Source organism: Chlorocebus sabaeus, chromosome 16 (assembly GCF_047675955.1).
Source record: "Chlorocebus sabaeus isolate Y175 chromosome 16, mChlSab1.0.hap1, whole genome shotgun sequence".
Taxonomy (NCBI): Eukaryota; Metazoa; Chordata; class Mammalia; order Primates; family Cercopithecidae; genus Chlorocebus; species Chlorocebus sabaeus.
The window spans coordinates 47242713-47261659 of NC_132919.1; the positions used below are offsets into that span (position 1 = coordinate 47242713).

Genomic DNA, 18947 nt, shown 5'->3' on the forward strand with positions numbered 1-18947 from the left:
TTTGAATTCTGTTTAAGCTGTTCCTATGTCCTGTTAGCACATTACGGCTCTAAGCTTCCTAATGGTTGTTTAGATTTCAGTAAATTACTCTAGAAGATTATAGTTGCATGCATAAGTTCAGGTGCTTTTGGCAATCTCCTTAATGTTTTTGTTTGGTTTATTATTTACTTTTCATGTACTGATTCTCTGAATTGCGAAGATATTAGGCAAAGAAATAGGACGTTCAGCAGGCTTCAAAGGGATTGTGAGAAGAGGAGTAGTAAGAGGAAGAGAATAAGGAAAGGATCATTTCTAATAAGAGTTTTTTTTTGGTTTTTTTTTTTTTTTGGTTTTTTTTTTTTTGGAGACAGAGTCTTGCTCTGTCACCCAGGCTAGAGTCCAGTGACGTGATCTCGGCTCACTGTGACCTCTGCCTCATGGGTACAAACAGTTCTCATGTCTCAACCTCCCTAGTAGCTGAGACTACAGCTGCATGCAACCACACTCAGCTTATTTTTGTATTTTTAGTGAAGATGGGGTTTCACCGTGTTGGCCACGCTGGTCTAGAACTCCAGACCTCAAGTGCTAGGAATACAGGTGTGAGCCACAGCACCCAGCCAGAAGATTTTTAATAGGAGTAAATAGAAAGTGAGGCAATAAGTGAGTAAATAGAAGGGCAATAAGTGAGTAATGAGGAGAGCAATAAGAGAGTAAATAGTGAGAAGGGCAACAAGTGAGTAAATAGAGGCAATCAGTGAGTAAATAGAAGTAAATAGAAAGTGAGGTAATTAAAAGTGATATGGGGTAGGTATCTCACTGAGGTACATGGCAAGAACTGAATCGAAATAAAAACACAAAAGCAGCCACAGCAGTGTTTGTCATTCTGTACACTTCTCTCAACTTCTCTTTGCTCCCCTTATCTGAAGAGCTTGTACCTCACTTCCTCAGGAGCATGTGTCATGTATAGAACAGTTAAGAAACTCCTGGCCAGGCGTGGTGGCTCATACCTGTAATCCCAGCACGTTGGGAGGCCAAGGCAGGTAGATCACGAGATCATGAGTTCAAGACCAGCCTGGCCAATATGGTGAAACCCCATCTCTACTAAAAATACAAAAATTAGCTGGGTGTGGTGGCACGCACCTGTAGTCCCAGATGTTCGGGAGGCTGAGGCAGGAGAATCACTTGAACCTGGGAATCAGAAGTTCCAGTGAACCGAGATTGCGCCACTGCTCTCCAGCCTGGGTGACAGAGGGAGACTCAGTCTCAAAAAAAAAAAAAAGAAACTCCTGTTTGTTTGCAAATATGATATAAGCCAAAGCTCATGCTATTTAGAGAAGTTATTTGATCTTAAAGAAAACGTTCTTTAAATGGGATAAATTAATTTTATGTCCTTTCACACATTTTAACCGTGATAACCTTCTTATAAATAAAAGATGTGAGAATTGTAATATACGTAAATTTGTTTGATTTTAGCAGTCTCCATGGAAGGTTTCAGCTGGGGTAACTACATCAATAGCAATAGCTTTATAGCAGCTCCAGTTACCTGTTTTAAACATGTAAGTACAGAATTTCTCACCTTATTTTGAAGTACTTAGTCATTGTTTAAATCCGAAGGTACAATAACACCTAAGCATCTTATCCTTAGAAGGTGTTTGTTTTTATGCCTTCTAATTGAAATGCTTCTTTTATTATTATACTTAATAATGGTTAAAAAGAACTTATATAAGTTTTGTAAGTACAAGTTTCCTATAAAGAAATTGCAGTTTGAAGTTATTTTAAACAGGGAGAAGTACTAGTCTTCTAAGTACTAATTTTCTTTTATAATATATTTGTTTTTTAAATTTTTTGGTAAAGACATGGTCTCGCTATGTTGCCCAGGCTGGTGTCAAACTCCTGGCATCAAGCAGTCCTCCCACCTTTGCCTCCCAAAATGCTGGGATTACAAGTATGAGCCACCACACCCAGCCTCATCAGATGTTCATATTAAGTTGAACTGCTAGCTTTGTCCGGGCACAGTGGCTCAACTGTATTCCTAGCAACTTGGAAGAATGAGGCAGGAGGATCACTTGAGGCCAGGAGTTCAAGACCATCCTGGGCTACATAGTGAGACTTCTTTTCTACAAAAAATAAAAGTAAGTGAAATTGCTAGTATTGTGTATCAAAAATATGCATATTGACAGTGTCATACGATTTGACCTAACGGAAACCATTCATTGTGTATGTTACTTAAATCTGCAGTTTGACCTGATAATTCAGAAGAGGAAGGATCTTTTTTCTAATTTTTTTGTCTCCAAATGTTAAGTCACAAAACAAGGAACTATTAGTAACATAGTATTGTGAGCTGAAATATGTGCTGTATATATATCGTGAGAAACCCTTTAAAAGGTTTTCTTTTCAGCAAGTGGATTGTTACAGAGCATTTAAAATAATTTAGAATTGTGTTTAAAATATATCTGATGGCAAGTTCTTTCCTTTTGATTTATTCCTTTAGATTTGATTAATTCTCTCCAATACTTTTTTAACCTGACTACAACTTTAATACTTAAAGATCCTTTCTGCTGCTATCCGTGTTTAAATTTAGAAAATACATGAACTTTGGTTTGCGCTTAACATTTTGTTAATTTAGGGCTTTAGGCCAGGCACGGTGGCTCCCAGAACTTTGGGAGGCCGAAGCAGGCGGATCACCTGAGGTCGGCAGTTCAAGACCAGCCTGGCCAACATGGCGAAACCCCGTTTCTACTAAAAATACAAAAATTAGCCAGGGGTGATGGTGGGCGCCTGTAATCCCAGCTAGGGGAGGCTGAGGCACGAGAATCACTTGAACCCAGGAGGCAGAGGTTGCAGTGAGCCAAGATTGCGTAACTGCACTCCAGCCTGGGCAATAGAGCGAGACTCAGTCTAAAAAAGAAAAAAAGAAAAAAAAATTAAGGCTTTATTTTTAGATAACAGCATGTGAACAAAACTGAGCTTAGGTTCCTGTTGTAGAAATCTGAGTGAATTTTCACTCATTCATGGCCAGTAAAGGAGTTTGATCAAAGTCAAGTATATTAATTTGCTAATTCTCATTCTTGAAAATACAATATGAAGCCCTTAGTCAGTGACATCTTGCCTTAAATGGCATCTTATTTCTGTGTAAAGTAGGTGATTTATTTTGCTGTAATGTTGATAATAGTGTCATATTTGTGAGAAATATTCCATACACAGCAATGGCAGTTTTAAAGAGAGATCTTTAAAAAGAAAATCTTTAACTCTCTTCTCTTGGTATATTACTTTCCTGAAGGTCAGAAAGTTCTCAGTTACAGTAACTCTTTCATCTCAGATTCCTGAAACATTTGTCCGTTGTCTCCTTCTGAATGGCCTTTCTCTCTCTTTGTATCTATTTTTGTGTTATAAACCATATAAAACTGTTTTCTGTAAGTAGTCAGGGTATTAAAAAGAATAGCATTTCAACCCCAGAAGCATATTTTATTTTCTGTCCAAATCTTTGAATTGTTATAGTAGTATATTAAAGTTATTTTTGAGAAAATCTCTGTGGTAGTAATGAACTTGATTGACTTTGTTCAACTCTGCCTTTTTTGAGATTGAAATGTTCTATCATAGGGAATCGAGCAGCTAACCTCACCACACAATTAATGATAAGAATGTGGAGCCTCTGCTTTCTCACTCAGAAGTGAGGCATCTGTTTCTCAATTATGTGGACCCAGTGCCTTCCTGTTCCATTTACCTCTGTTTACTGCCTTCTCCTTATCAAACAGGAAAAATGTGTCTTAGTAATTCCTCGGTATGTTTTTGTACAAAGAGCTTGCTCTCTTACCTTAACCGGCATATTCATTTGAAGCCATTTGGTTAAGGGGGCCACACCTCATGCTGCACTTGATTTTGTCCTTTAGAGTTGACTCCTGCTGGTTGTCCCCTCCGAGACAGTTTTCTGGGTCTCTAAGGAGAGTTACTAGCTTTGTCTTTAGAAAACCTATAGTCAGGAGCTAAGAGTACAAGATCCTACCTTGTATCATCAAAGTCTTCTAAGATTTGACACTTGCTCTGAAACTGGTTTATTAGACAGGAAGGCCTCTTTGTTCCAGACTCTACACCTGCCTTCTCTTCTACTTGAGTACAAGTTGGGAGCTTTTCCTGCTCCTAGGGGATTTTTTTTCAAGCATAGTTTACGAAAGAACACCCAGCAAGTAACATGTAACACGGAAGCGGAGCTGTCGTGATTGCATCAGGAATTGGGATGGGGGCGCTGTCAGAGCCCTGGCTTCTTTAACTTAACCCAACCTCTTCTTCTAGAGTAAGAATCCCAGATAAATACTTTCTATTTTCTAGCACTTAGATATTATTGTGATTAGTTCTAAAATCATAGAATTTTGAGAATATGATTCTTTCCATGGTCTGTCTATAAGCTTCTGAGAATGAAATTTCTACAGAGTAGATCATAGGACTATATCCTTTTTGATAATTCCTGTAACTATTCGTAGTGTCTTATACTCAGTCACTCAATTACAACAGTATCGTACAATTTTTTTTTTTATAATCAGCAATGGAAGTCAAGTCCCAATTGTCATTTAGTATATCCACTTAGGCTGGGCACAATGGCTTACACCTGTAATCCCAACACTTTGGGAGGCCAAGGTAGGAAGATGGCTTGAGGCCAGGAATTTAAGGCCAGCCTGGTCAGCATAGCAAGACCCCGTCTCTACAAAAGTGTATGTGTGTGTATATGTGCATATATACGTGTGTGTATGTGTGTATATGTGTGTGTGTGTATATTATACACACACATATATTTTAGTATAATATACTAAAAAACTATATTATGATTGGCTGATATGTCTTTTATTGTATCTAGGGGTTAGTTTTTCAGACCTTTAAGCATCACAATTGCCCTTTTTTTTTTTTTTTTTTTTTTTTTTTTTTTTTTTTTTTGCTTGCCATATATTGGGTAAGAATTCCCCTTTTCTCTAACAAAAATCTTAGACCTCAGAGCACAGGATAAGAGGAAACTGCATTGATTGTTCTGGCAGAGATGGGGTGTTGCTACCAGAGCCTTGGCTCCTGACATTTGAACACCCCATCCTTGACAGTTCCTGAGGCTGGAAACCACTAAATTGGGTAATATCACTTTTAATTAATCCTAAATCATATGGTCACAAAGCTAGAAGGCATCTTTAAAATCATCTGGTTCAGCTAGTCCATGTCTTATAAATGAAGAATTCTTGCTACTTTTTTGAGTTAGCTGGACTATAATTTTCAGCTTTGGGCTTTAACCCAGTTTTCATAATGCAAGTCTTTTTTTTTTTTTAATGTGCGTTTTATTTAAGCCCCTAAGAGCAGTATCCATATCTATCCTAATGGTGGAAAAATCTCCAAAATAATAATGCCAGTTAGGTGCAATGTATAGATCAAAGAAATTAACAGATTATTTTCTATTAGTAATTTAACTTTAACCTAGCGGAGCCTTCAATTGATGTATGTATATTCAGAACATTTGGCTTTAAAGCACTGTAGCCAAGAGCAATGGCTCACACCTGTAATCCCAGCACTTTGGGAGGCCAAGGCAGGAGGATCAGTTGAGCCCTGGAGTTTGAGACCAGTATGGGTAACATAGTGAGACCTCATTTCTACAAAAAAAATTAGCTGGGCATGGTGGCACATGCCTGTAGTCCCAGCTACTCAGGAGGCTGAGGGGAGGGATTGCTTGAGCCCAGAAGGTCAGGGCTGCAGTTAGCCATGATCGTACCACTGCACTCCAGCCTAGGTGACAGAATGAGACACTGTCTCAAAAAATAAATAAAAATAAAGCACTCTTCAGGCCGGGCGCGTTGGCTCACGCCTGTAATCCTAGCACTTTGGGAGGCCGAGGCAGGTGGATCACAAGGTCAGTAGTTTGAGACCAGCCTGACCAACATGGTGAAACCCTGTCTCTACTAAAAATAGAAAAAAAAATTAGCTGGGCGTGGTGGCGGGCGCCACCGTGCGACTTGGGAGGCTGAGGCAGGAGAATTACTTGAAACTGGAAGGCGGAGGTTGCCGTGAACTGAGCTTGCGCCACTGCACTCTAGCCTGGGCAATAAGAGCAAAACTCCGTCTCAAAAATAAATAAATAAAGCACTCTTCATTATTTGTTAATTACTTAAAGACTTTAAATTGAAGCACTTCTATTTCCCATTATTTGCCATGTGAAATCAAGTAAAACTTTTTTTTCCCCTAGGTATTATAGCACGGGCCAAAATGTATAAATGAATATAAAGTCATCTTTTTTCAGTTATATATTTACAGACTTCAGATTTCTTCTGTTTGGTACCTAAACTAATAATCTCATATCTTACTGATGCTGTCTTTACTTAGATCAGAAATGTTGAAATCATCCCGTTTTCTCTCTCACACAGTTGTAGTTTGTACCAAAAAAAAAAGTCCTTTGTACACATATATGCAGAAGCTTTTCAGCTGAGTTTATCATACTTTCTCTTTTTTTTTTTTTTTTTTGAGACAGAGTCTCACTCTTTCACCCAGGCTGGAGTGCAATGATGTGATCTCGGCTCACTGAAAACTCTGCTTCCCAAATTCAATCGATTCTCCTGCCTCAGCCTCCTGAGTAGCTGGGATTACAGGCCCGTGCCACCACACACGGCTAATTTTTGTATTTTTAATAGAGAAGAGGTTTCACCATGTTGGTCAGGGTGGTCTCGAACTCCTGACCTCGTGATCTGCCCTCCTCGGCCTCCCAAAGTGCTGGGATTACAGGTGTGAGCCACTGTGCCCAGCCACATACTTTTTCATTCTGCCTCCACAGATACCCTCTTGTTACTTACGTGATGTATTCTAATCCTCTTTCTTGTGCCTGACCTATATGTATGTAAGCTTTTTTGAAGGGATAAAGTTACCATGTTTTTTTGTGGTGTGTATCATGTATACTTTCAGGTTTTAAGGAAAGAAAAATAAAAGTCCTTTTGTGTATGTACAGTAGCAATAGTTTAGAATAAAACTCATTATCTGTTTCTCAGGTATGTGCTTGTTAGTAAAATCTTTTTCAAGTGAACTCATTTTTTTTTCCCTAGTCGTGACCCCACACGCAGGACTCTGTTAAAGGTTGGGAAAAAATCGTATTACTTCATCTCCATTTTAACTAAAGTTAAAATCTTCAAGGTAGCATCCTAGATTGCAAGATTTTCCTTCTAATGGAAATAAAACTTTAAATTAGTTTCTGGTACTTATTAGTGCTCCATCTCAGTTAGCTAGTCTGAGTGTTGCCATGAAATAAATTCTCCACAGGAAAGCAGTGGACTCTTAACATAATAAACATTACCTGTCTTGTCTTTTTTTTTTTTTTTTTTTTTAACAGTCACATTCCTTCACCCAGGCTAGAGTGCAATAGCACGATTACAGTTCACTGCAGCCTCGACTTCTTGGGCTCACGTGACTCTCTCACCTTAGCCTCCCAAGTAGCTGGGACTACAGGCACACACCACCATGCCCAGCTAATTTTTTGTATTAATTTTTTTCTATTTTTGGTAAAGACGGGATTTCACCATGTTGCCCAGGCTAGTTGCGAACTACTGGGTACAAGCAATCCTCCCACCTTGGCCTCCCAAAGTACTGGAATTACAGGCGTGAGCCATCACACCTGGCCCTGTCTTTCCGTATGTTTTAATAAAGAAAGCCTAACTTAAAAATTTTTTTTTCTTTTTTTTTTTTTTTTCTGAGATGTAATATTGCTCTATCATCCCCCAGGCGGGAGTGCAATGGCGCCATCTTGGCTCACCGCAAACTCCACCTCCTGGGTTCAAGTGATTTTCATGCTTCAGCCTCCTGACTAGCTGGGACTACAGGTGCGTGCCACCACACCCAGCTAATTTTTGTATTTTGGGTAGAGACAGGGTTTCACCTTGTTAGTCAGGTTGGTCTTGAACTCCTGGCCTCAAGTGATCTGCCCACCTTGGCCTCCCAAAGTGCTTGGCATGAGCCACCACACTGTGCCAATTCTTTAGTGATACTGGTTTAATATGGTTTTTTCAAAAAAATTATGGACTGTTTTATGCGTTTTGTTGTTGTTGTTGTTGTTTTGAGATGGAGTCTTGCTCTGTTGCCCAGGCTGGAGTGCAGTAGCACGATCTTGACTCACTGCAGCCTCCGCCTCCTGGGTTCAAGTGATTCTCCTGCCTTAACCTCCCAAGTAACTAGAACTACAGGCATGTGCCACTATGCCCAGCTAATTTTTGGATTTTTAATAGAGACAGGGTTTCTCCATATTGGCCAGGCTGCTCTTGAACTTCTAACCTCAGGTTATCCACCTGCCTCGGCCGCCCAAAATGCTGAGATTACAGGCCTGAGCCACCACACCTGGCCGCCTTTCAAATTAGTAACCAGTGCTTCCTGTCTTTTTACATATGCATAGCATTGTTTCAGCTTTAATCTTACTTCCACCCCAGGCATCCCATTTTCCTTTTTGTCCTCTCCTTGGACTCCCCATTTGCCTGCTACCACCACCCCAAAAGATAGATTCTGGTATCAAAAGGTGAGTGGAGGACAGGCACAGTGGCTCATACCTGTAATCCCAGCACTTTGGGAGGCTGAGGCAGGCAGATCATCTGAGGTCACCAGTTAAGAGACCAGCCTGGCCAACATGACAAAACTAAAAATACAAAAATTAGCCAGCCTTGGTGGCACCAGCCTGTAATCCCAGCTACTTGGGAGGCTGAGGCAAGAGAATGGCTTGAACCTAGGAGGCAGAGGTTGCAGTGAGCCAAGGTTGCACCATTTCACTGCAGCCTGGGCAACAGAGTGAGACTCTGTCTCAAAAAAAAAAAAAAAAAAAATGGTGAGTGGACTTTATGGAGAAGACAGGAACAGTTTTGTTTTTTTTTTCTTTTTCTACTTTCTACCAGAAAATTCTAGTAAGTAGTACTTAGGAACTCTCATTTCTTTCTACTTAAATTTCTGTAATGTTTTCTCCCCTTTTTGGCCAAATAATATTTCATCATTCTCTGCTAGATGTACTTTACCTGTTAGTCTGAAGACATTTTAATGATGGCGTTTTGTACATTTGCCATCTGATTGGGATAAATTATTCCTTCTTGGTTACCTGTATGCAACCTCAGGTCTTGTCTCTGCCCACTTACAGATTAATATTAAAGATTGTATGGTTATCTTTGGTTGGCAGCTCTGCAGAGGGAAATCTCTATGTCTGCCATAAATCATCGTGTGTGCAGTGCATCAGCCCCCTGAGAGTCTGAATACTAGCCAGCTGAGCTGTTGGACCATCTGGGAATGATCTTGAAGTCCAGCAAATAAGACTTCCCAGCCAGTTATTTTCTTACAGTCATGTGGAGGTTGTCATACATTTGTGTTGGGTACCCCTCAGCATTTGGATTTGGCCATGTCCTGCAGGACCTGATGACAGCTTACCTTGCAGGGAAGGAGAGTCGCTCCCAGATAGCCCTCACGAGTGGCCCTGGAGCAGGAAGTGGTGGAGCAGATCTTCCTTGTTTGGGAGGAGCCTGAGGTGGACCTCGCGTCCTGAGTCTGGAAGGTAAATTTGTTGTTACCTGTAAATTATGGTTCTGCTAGTTCATGCTATGCCAATCCAGACTTTCAGAGGTATCCCTCCTGCCAGCAAGCGAAGACAGATGACTTGGACGAAGATGGCTGTCAGGCCCTGGGTCATTTAGTCTTCCACACTTAAGAATATTCATTTTAAACTAAAGGGCAGACATATCTATGAAATTACCGTATTATTTCAACACATTGAGCACATACTATGCTATGACCGTGGTGCTCTTTCTTGTTGATGTTTTTGTTTCTTCATTTTTTTTTCTTAGAATGAACCATATGGATTGGTTTAAGAGGGCCTAGCAGAACCACAACCTTACAGGCAAGAACAAATGTCACTTTCTGCTACTTTCTCCTATACCAATCCAGACTGTAGGGACCAAAAGTATCCTCCACCAAAGTGAACATAATTTTTTAAGCAAGCATATTGACATTTTGTTTTCTTTAATAAAATAGTATTAAAAGTTTTCTCCCAACAAATGTTAAGGCTTTAAAAAAATAAAAGTCAATATGACAGATTGTCACATTTAGCTCAAAAGGGAATACTGTATGCCAAACTCACCAGTGACCCCCAGCTCATTAGCATAAGCACGCCTCTTTCTTCTCAGTGAAAAATAAACCCAATTCACAAATTTGGTAACCAGACAAAGAGGGATGGATGCTGCACTGCATTCATTTAACTGCATCTCTCTGCTCTAATTGGTACATCCTCACAAAAATGAATACATGATCTTTGTGTTAACATATGTTAGCTTATTTTATGTTACCTGTCTTCCTTCTAGTTTCTCCTTTTTTGATCATATCTGCTGGCAATAGGGATGGCCCTACAGTCTAGAATGATATAGGGGAAAGATAGCAGAACCTGAAGAGTCCAGTCTTTCAGTTTAAAAAAGAAGAGGTAGTCACAATGAATATATTATTTTTTGCACAAGTCGAGGCGATAATTATATGTACCCTTCCAGAACCGCAAATAGTTGAGCTAGTCCATGTCTGCCAGTTACTGAGGTATACTCATTGCTTACTATTTAAACCATTAGCCATTAATTGATTCTCTTTGGTTTCTAGACTTATCCAACTTCGGTATTTGACATTCTCTTCCTCTCCTTCAGAAATTCCAGAAACTACTGAGAGAGTAGGGGTTGAATGTTGTTTTAGGCTAATCCTCCTGTTGGGTGAGCATCCACCAAAGTAGGAGGGGCCTTGCATGGAGGACATTTGCCTAATGTTCAAATTGGCTAGTTCATGTAACTCCTGGATATCTTTGCTCATCTTTGAGCTTTGAGGCTATTTTGGTTTTTCCTGATTTGTTCATACTATCAAGTCTTTTACAACCTCACATAATCCTTTTCTTTGTGATCAAGGTTCTAAATTTAATGAGAAGCTGATTATCCAGAGCAACACAAACTGTAGTATTATCAGCATTTATATTCTTAAATGTGCTTATTTGATTTAATTTACCATTGCATAAGTTCCAAGTAATTGTGAATTACCTTGAATTTTAAAGATTAAAATACAATGGAAACTGTACTTTGGGAACATCTGTTAGATTTTGGAAAATCCCTTCATGGTGCTCATTTAATTGATTTTCCGAGTCCCCATCTTAACCATTTGCTGTGGGAGGCTAGTGATTACCAGTTCTAACATTGGAAGTTTTCTCTTTATAGTAATTTCTACATGAGAAATTTTGAAATAATTTAAATAGTTTACCATGGTACTCGTCTCCAAAACTCTTCAACTCCACCTTCTTAATAACTTTATCCAATGCTTTTCCCTCATGTCCATCTTTGTGGACTCGATTTATATTCTGTGAATTTAACTTAAATTGAAAATTTTCGTTTCTCTTATTCATGTTGTTGGAAACCACATTGCTGATTGGAATTGTTTTTCTTTCTGCTCTTTGGCCAGATCTTTTAAAATTAGAAATTAGGATAAAGTATATTCATTCGGTACATATTAAAAATAATAAATTTCTTAAAACAGTTTAATCCTATTAAATCTGCTATTGAGTTTGTAATTCCACTCTTAGAAAAATTGCTGCTTAAATCTTACATTAGGACAGTATCAAATTTTGAAGTCAGCATGAATCTAGTCTAACATATGTGAATTCTCTCTTCATCTTGTTTGTCACTGAAACTGACTTTTTCCAGATAGAATTCTATGAAACAAACGGAATTAAAATGGCATTTTTAGTTTAATATTCCTATTATTGATGGTAATGCTTAATTTTCATTGATATGTTTTAGGCTTTATGTTAATAAGACAATAATTTAATGATTTTTATATGACAGGCACCTATGGGGACCTGCTGGGGTGATATCTCAGAAAATGTGAGAGTAGAAGTTCCCAATACAGACTGCAGCCTACCTACCAAAGTCTTCTGGATTGCTGGAATTGTAAAATTAGCAGGTGAAAAGCATGAATAATAATCTAGAAGAAAATGCAGTGATCCTTGTAACCTTTTGTAAAAAAACATGTTTATAAATTTTGCAAATATTGCCAAATAAAAAATATGATAGAGGGCAGAGATTGGCAAATTGTTTTCCGTGAAAAAGCCAAACAAATATTTTCAACTTTGCAGGCCATATGATCTCTATCACAGCTATTCGTCTCTATCATTATAGCATGAAAGCACCCTTAGCAATACATAAAAAAATGGACGTGATTGCGTTCCAGCAGAATTTTATTTATAGGAAATTTGAATTTCATATAATTGTTATGTATCATGAAATATCCTTTTTTTCCTCTTCAACCATTAAAAATGTAAAAGTCATTCTTAGATCACAGTTATAAAAATAATCCAGCAATAGACCAGATATATAGGCCATAATGTATATGTCACTTTGAAAAGTAACAGAGGTTGAGATACTAAAAAATTGATAAGAGCTGGCCACAGTGGCTCACGCCTGTAATCCCAGCCCTTAGGGAGGCAGAGGCAGGAGGATAACTTGAGCCTAAGAGTTCAAGACCCACCTGGGCAATATAGTGAGACCCATTCTCCATTTAAAAAAAAAAAAAAAGTAATAAGAACCTTAATACCAAATTTATAGAATTGTTGATAATTTTATGCATCTTGAGTTCTTCCTTTCTCTTTATTCCCACTGCCTCCACCATACCAAGCCCTTTACTGCTCATGAAATAAACATGTTAGGAATCTACTGTGCTAGACAATGTGGACAAAGGATGATATCCAGAAGTATAAGGCTTGTATTTTTTCCTGCATGTTCACATCTGCCAAATGTTGACTACTATCAGGCATTAATATGACAAGGTACTCAGTGAGCAGTGCAGTCGGGCAGTGTAGAGGAGAGGCAGGCAGCCACTCATAAGAAAAGTTATCTTTTACTACTGTGACAGATTTCTAACTCCTGCTACTCTCTAGTTTTATTTCCGGCATTCTCCTCAAAACACTGCAGACTGCTCTACTGTGTACTGCTAATTGGCTTAAGTTACCTAAAAATTATTTTAAATTTATTTTTATGTTCAAGCATCTTTTATGGCCTCTTTGTACTTAAAGGATCAAGATGGCCAGCGTTTATGGCATTCATGGCTATTGATGAGTTGCTTCATATACCACATGCCAGATGTGTTGTAGTTCTCCAGCATAAATGATCTGTTGTGTTGAGGCCAATCTCCCTCCCTCCTTTATACAGCATGTTTTTGTCACTGTGCCTTGGGTTACTCTTGCAAGAGTGTCCCAACTCTGTACTTAACTGTACTACTACCCAGGTCAATTCCCCATCTTTTTCTTGAAACATTTTCCCAGCTGTATAAGCATTCGCTAAATGCTTGTATTAATCTCTACACTGTAATTTAAAACAACAGCATATTATTTTTGCCCTGGGTGTTTAAGTTAGTTATATTTAAATAGCTCTTAAAATCAGTGCATTTACTATCCAAAAATTACTTCTTCCTTCCATCTCCGATTTTACATTTCTCTTTTATCTAACTGCATCATATATCTTCTTTAAGCCACTTTAATGCCATTGTAGAAGTGAGCCTAATGTTAACCAGAAGCTAGAGTTCAGCAATAATTAGCAAACTCATAAATTGTTCTAAGAAATTATTGAATTTTAAAACTGAACATTTAATGCTATAAATTTTCACAGACATGAAAATGCTGACTGAACTTGTCTCCTTGCCTGAAATACACATATATTGGCGTTTTTCTGTTTCATTAAAGACCTTAAATTAAATCTTAATCTTTTGTCAACATAAAGTTTATAAAATTATAAATAGGATATATTACATATTTTTTGTACTTTCCAAGAATAAGGCTTCCTGTTTGCCTAGGACATACAGTTTTTAACTCATTTTACATAATTTTCTTTGTGTTTATTGAACTTTTTACCTAGCATATTCAAATCTTATTTCTAAATACATACAACAGAAAAATTTAGATTCTTAAAGTAGCTACATTCAAATTACCCAGGAGTAATTGGCTACCTGAGCAGCTGGATAAAGCAGTTTCTTTGAAATATACTTCAAGGCCAGGCGCGGTGGCTCAAGCCTGTAATCCCAGCACTTTGGGAGGCCAAGGCAGGCAGATCACCTGAGGTCGGGAGTTCGAGACTAGCCTGGCCAACATGGTGAAACCCCGTCTCTACAAAATACAAAAATTAGCTGGGCGTGGTGGCACACGGCCTGTCATCCCAGCTACTTGGGAGGCTGAGGCAGGTGAATCACTTGAACCCGGGAGGCAGAGGTTGCAGTGAGCCAAGATCACACCACTGCACTCCAGCCTGGGTGACAGAGCAAGACCCTGTCTTCATAAAACGTATATATATAATTATATAAACATATAATACATATTTTATATGTTTATATTATATGCTTATACATAAATGTCATATGTATAATTTTATATTTTTATTTATACATATATGTATATGCGCACCTGTAATCCCAGCTACTCAGGAGGCTGAGGTAGGAGAATCACTTGAACCCAGGAAGCCAAGGTTGTAGTAAGGCAAGATTGCGCCACTGCACTCCAGCCTAGGCAACAGAGCAAGACTCCATCTCAAAAAAGAAAAGAAAAAGAAATTATGGGTACAATTGAAATACATGTAAGGAGGCCATGCTCTGAAAACAGTTGAACTGTTCGCACTGAACAAATGATTCTCAATGTTTGGTCCATAGACCAGCAGCAACAGCATCACCTGAGGACTTGTTAAAAAGGCATATTCTTAGTTCTACCCAAGATCTACAAAATCAGAATCTCTGGAGGGGGACCCAGCCATCTGTCTGTTAACAAACCCTGCAGGTGATTCTGTTGCAGATAGACACTAGTTTGACAACTGCTGTCAGATGCTGTATTGTTTTATTTAATTTTATTTTCTTACTATGTAGTGATTTATTTCTGGGTTTCAGGTTACAATGCTCTTTTAAGATATGAAGGATTTGAAAATGACTCTGGTCTGGACTTCTGGTGCAATATATGTGGTTCTGATATCCATCCAGTTGGTTGGTGTGCAGCCAGCGGAAAACCTCTTGTTCCTCCTAGAAGTAAGTAGCTTATTTACCCTTACCATACTTTTTTATATGTGTACTTTAATGCTATTTTACACATAGCAATGTTAAAGTAATATGGAAATTAAAGGCCGGGTATGGTCGCTCACACTTGTCTGTAATCCCAGCGCTTTGGGAGGCCGAGGCAGTTGGATCACTTGAGGTCAGGTGTTTGAGACCAGCCTGACCAACATGGCGAAACCCCATCTCGACTAAAAATATAAAAATTAGCTGGGCATGGTGGTGTGTGCCTGTACTCAGGAGGCTGAGGCAGAAGAATCCTTGAACTGGGGAGATGGAGGTTGCAGTGAGCCAAGATCGCACCACTGCACTCTGGCCTGGGTGACAGAGCGAGACTCCATCTCAAAAAAAAAAGAAAGTAATTTTTTGGTGTCAAGCAGCTTTTTGCTGGCAAGGCATATACTTGCTTTCTCTATATTTGTTACCTTTCAGAATGTTAATGGTCTGACTTTGCAAGGAAATTTGTTACTTTTTTAACAAATAATTTATGCAGCAGTTCTTTTTTGCCAAAGTATGACTGGTTATTTCTTCTGTTTTAGCTATTCAGCATAAATATACAAACTGGAAAGCTTTTCTAGTGAAACGACTTACTGGTGCCAAAACACTTCCTCCTGATTTCTCACAAAAGGTAAAAACAGGATCTTATAAAGACTGAAGAGGCCGGGCGCGGTGGCTTAAGCCTGTAATCCCAGCACTTTGGGAGGCCGAGACGGGTGGATCACGAGGTCAGGAGATCGAGACCATCCTGGCTAACACGGTGAAACCCCGTCTCTACTAAAAAATACAAAAAAAAAAAAAAAAAACTAGCTGGGCAAGGTAGCGGGCGCCTGTAGTTCCATCTACTCGGGAGGCTGAGGCAGGAGAATGGCGTAAACCCGGGAGGTGGAGCTTGCAGTGAGCTGAGATCTGGCCACTGCACTCCAGCCTGGGTGACAGAGCGAGACTCCATCTCAAAAAAAAAAAAAAAAAGACTGAAGAGCTCTAAAAAACAAGGGTAACAAAGAACATTTTTAAGGAATTGGTTTAATTTTGTGAACCAGATGATGTGTGTTACATTTCAAATGCATTCAGTATTTTTTACAGTATAATACGAAAATTTCTTGTAGACTTTTGTCATGAATTTCGAGCAGTTTTTTTTGTATGCTTTTAAGGTTTCAGAGAGCATGCAGTATCCTTTCAAACCTTGCATGAGAGTAGAAGTGGTTGACAAGAGGCATTTGTGTCGAACACGAGTAGCAGTGGTGGAAAGTGTAATTGGAGGAAGATTAAGACTAGTGTATGAAGAAAGCGAAGATAGAACAGATGACTTCTGGTGCCATATGCACAGCCCATTAATACATCATATCGGTTGGTCTCGAAGCATAGGTCATCGATTCAAAAGATCTGGTAAGCACCTGTCACAAGAACTCCTGTCAAAAGCATCATTGAGGCTGAATTATACTAGTTGGTTATTTTTCTCTGCAGAATTGCACAGATCAAAAATAGCATTCTAGTTTTTTGGGCTGCTTATTCTACCTTAATTAGTGAAGGTTCACACCATATTAGTGTCCTAATAAATTTTTTTATATTCCTTACACTTGTTCCCCAAAAGAATGAACTTTTGGTCACAACTACAGTTATTTCTTTCTTTTATTATTCAGCCCATTTGAAAGATCTAAAGATCCCTTTCCCTTTCCATTCAATTTTAATCAAAATAGCAAGATTAAATGTGGTTAGACTTAATACTAAGCACATGAAAACATGCTTCTAAAGTTGTAATTTTCTAACTAGGGAATTACATTAAAATTATGAGCATTAAAATTGGCTGAATATATTTAAAAGCATATATGCACATGTACCCTGAAGAGAGAAAAGACTATTAAAGAATATTCACCCCAAATGTAGAAGGCATGTCTTTTTGCCATGTTTTATAGTATGACATACTTTGTGAGTTTGAAGCCTTCAAAGAACGTGGTTTTTGGTCTTCTCACAAATGCTGACAGATTAGTGTGTAACTTTTCCTTGTAGATATTACAAAGAAACAGGATGGACATTTTGATACACCACCACATTTATTTGCTAAGGTAAGAAGTTTTTATAAGAACCCTCATTTGTAAATTAGGTTTGAAAGAGGGTTGTGGGTTTTTTTCCTAAAATTACGGAAATCACAGTTACATGTGTTCACTTAAAAGAATTAAGACCTTGTAAATTCATAGGTGTCACAACTCTTTATTATAATTATTCTTAAATTCTATTTGTCTGAATTCTCTCTAAACTTTGATGGAAGTTTGAGTTATAATACTAGGTAGGTAGGAGAAGGCACCTGGTAAATCTTTTCACATTGGTAATATTTTAATTATTAAAATAACATTTGTAACAGTAGATGTGCTTTCATATAATTCTTTAGGTAAAAGAAGTAGACCAGAGTGGGGAATGGTTCAAGGAAGGAATGAAATTGGAAGCTATAGACCCATTAAATCTTTCTACAATATGTGTCGCAACCATTAGAAAGGTAAGATAGTAGGTTTTAAAATATAGAAATGCAATTATAGGATTTGGGTGTAAGCTAATAGAAGGAGTCCCCAAGCATATTCATTTTGACATAAAATGTGTATGTGTGTGTATCTTCACTGGAGAGAAGGTTGCTAGGAATATAGAAATGCAATTATAGGATTTGGGTGTAAGCTAATAGAAGGAGTCCCCAAGCATATTCATTTTGACATAAAATGTGTATGTGTGTGTATCTTCACTGGAGAGAAGGTTGCTAGGAATTTCAAAATAAGTTTGAATTCCTGATCTTTCTTATATAGTTTATTGTCAGGATTGTCATTTTGAGTCTGCTACATTTACTTGTGGAAGTATATCCTAATTTAGAGGGAAAATATTTATTTAAGTTACTTCTAGTCAAGGCTAGTCCAATTCAGAATTGTAACAAGGCTAAGTTTATCTTCAGTTTCCTGTGTTTCCTTTTTAGGCCTTTTTCTTCCTTTTGGTGGTAGTTTTTGCTGCTTTTCTCTTTTCCCCCTCATCTGAAACTGCTCGTACAAAAAGACCTAGAAGAGAGATTCTTGGGTTTTGTTTGTTCATTTTTTTGAGACACAATCTCTCTCTGTCGCCTAGGCGGGAGTGCAGTAGTGTGATCACAGGCTCAAGTGACCTTCCCACCTCAGCCTTCAGAGTGGCTGGGATCACTGGTGTGTCCTTTCATGCCTGGCTAATTTTCTTATTTTTATTTTTGTAGGTACAGGGTCTCCCTAGGTTGCCCAGGCTGGTCTCAGACTCCTGGGCTCAGGCAATCTTCCTAAAGTTCTAGGATTATAGACGTGAGCCACAGCACCCAGCTTTTTTTTTTTTTTTTTTTTTTTTTTTTCTTTTTTTTCTTTTTAAGACATGGTCTCACTCTGTCACCCAGGCTGGAGTGCAGTGGCATGATCTCAGCTCACTGCAACCTCTGCCTCCCAGGCTCAAGTGATCCTCCTGCCTCAGCCCCCTGAGTAGCTGGGACTACAGGTGCTGGCTAATTTTTATATATTTTGTAGAGATGGGATTTCACCATATTGCCCAGGCTGGTCTCGAATGCCTGGACTCAAGTGACCCACCTGCCTCGGCCTCCCACGGTGCTGGGATTACAGGCATGAGCCACCACGCCTGGCCTTTCCTTTTTTTTTTTTTTTTTTTTTTTGAGATGGTGTCTTGCCCTGTCACCCAGGCTGTAGTGCAGTGGCGTGATCATAGCTCACCATAGCCTTGAGCTCAAGCAGTTCTCCTACTTCAGCTTCCTGAGCAGCTGGCACTACAGGCACAAGCCACCACACCCAGCCAGTTTTTTGTTTTTGTTATTTTTTTAGCAATAGGGTCTCACTGTATTGCCCAGGATAGTCTCGAACTCCGGAGCTCAAGCAGTTCTCCTGCCT

The 18947-nt window shown here is 38.8% G+C and overlaps 1 protein-coding gene across 14 annotated transcripts in view; it reads left to right on the forward strand.

Annotated features, from left to right (window-relative positions):
- MBTD1 (mbt domain containing 1) overlaps positions 1 to 18947 on the forward strand; it is an 84309-nt gene that overhangs the window by 42525 nt on the left and 22837 nt on the right. For 13 of the 14 annotated variants that reach the window (XR_005238682.2, XM_037993097.2, XM_037993098.2 and 10 more), the window contains 7 exons: positions 1453 to 1535; positions 11817 to 11934; positions 14896 to 15030; positions 15594 to 15682; positions 16206 to 16440; positions 17062 to 17117; positions 17441 to 17545. Coding sequence is in view for 13 of the 14 variants with exons in the window: in XM_037993097.2 (XP_037849025.1) it covers positions 1453 to 1535; positions 11817 to 11934; positions 14896 to 15030; positions 15594 to 15682; positions 16206 to 16440; positions 17062 to 17117; positions 17441 to 17545 (821 nt within the window). In the remaining variant the exon portion in view is untranslated. The remainder of the gene's footprint in view (positions 1 to 1452; positions 1536 to 11816; positions 11935 to 14895; positions 15031 to 15593; positions 15683 to 16205; positions 16441 to 17061; positions 17118 to 17440; positions 17546 to 18947) is intronic. The other variant, XM_073004928.1, reaches the window with a different exon arrangement.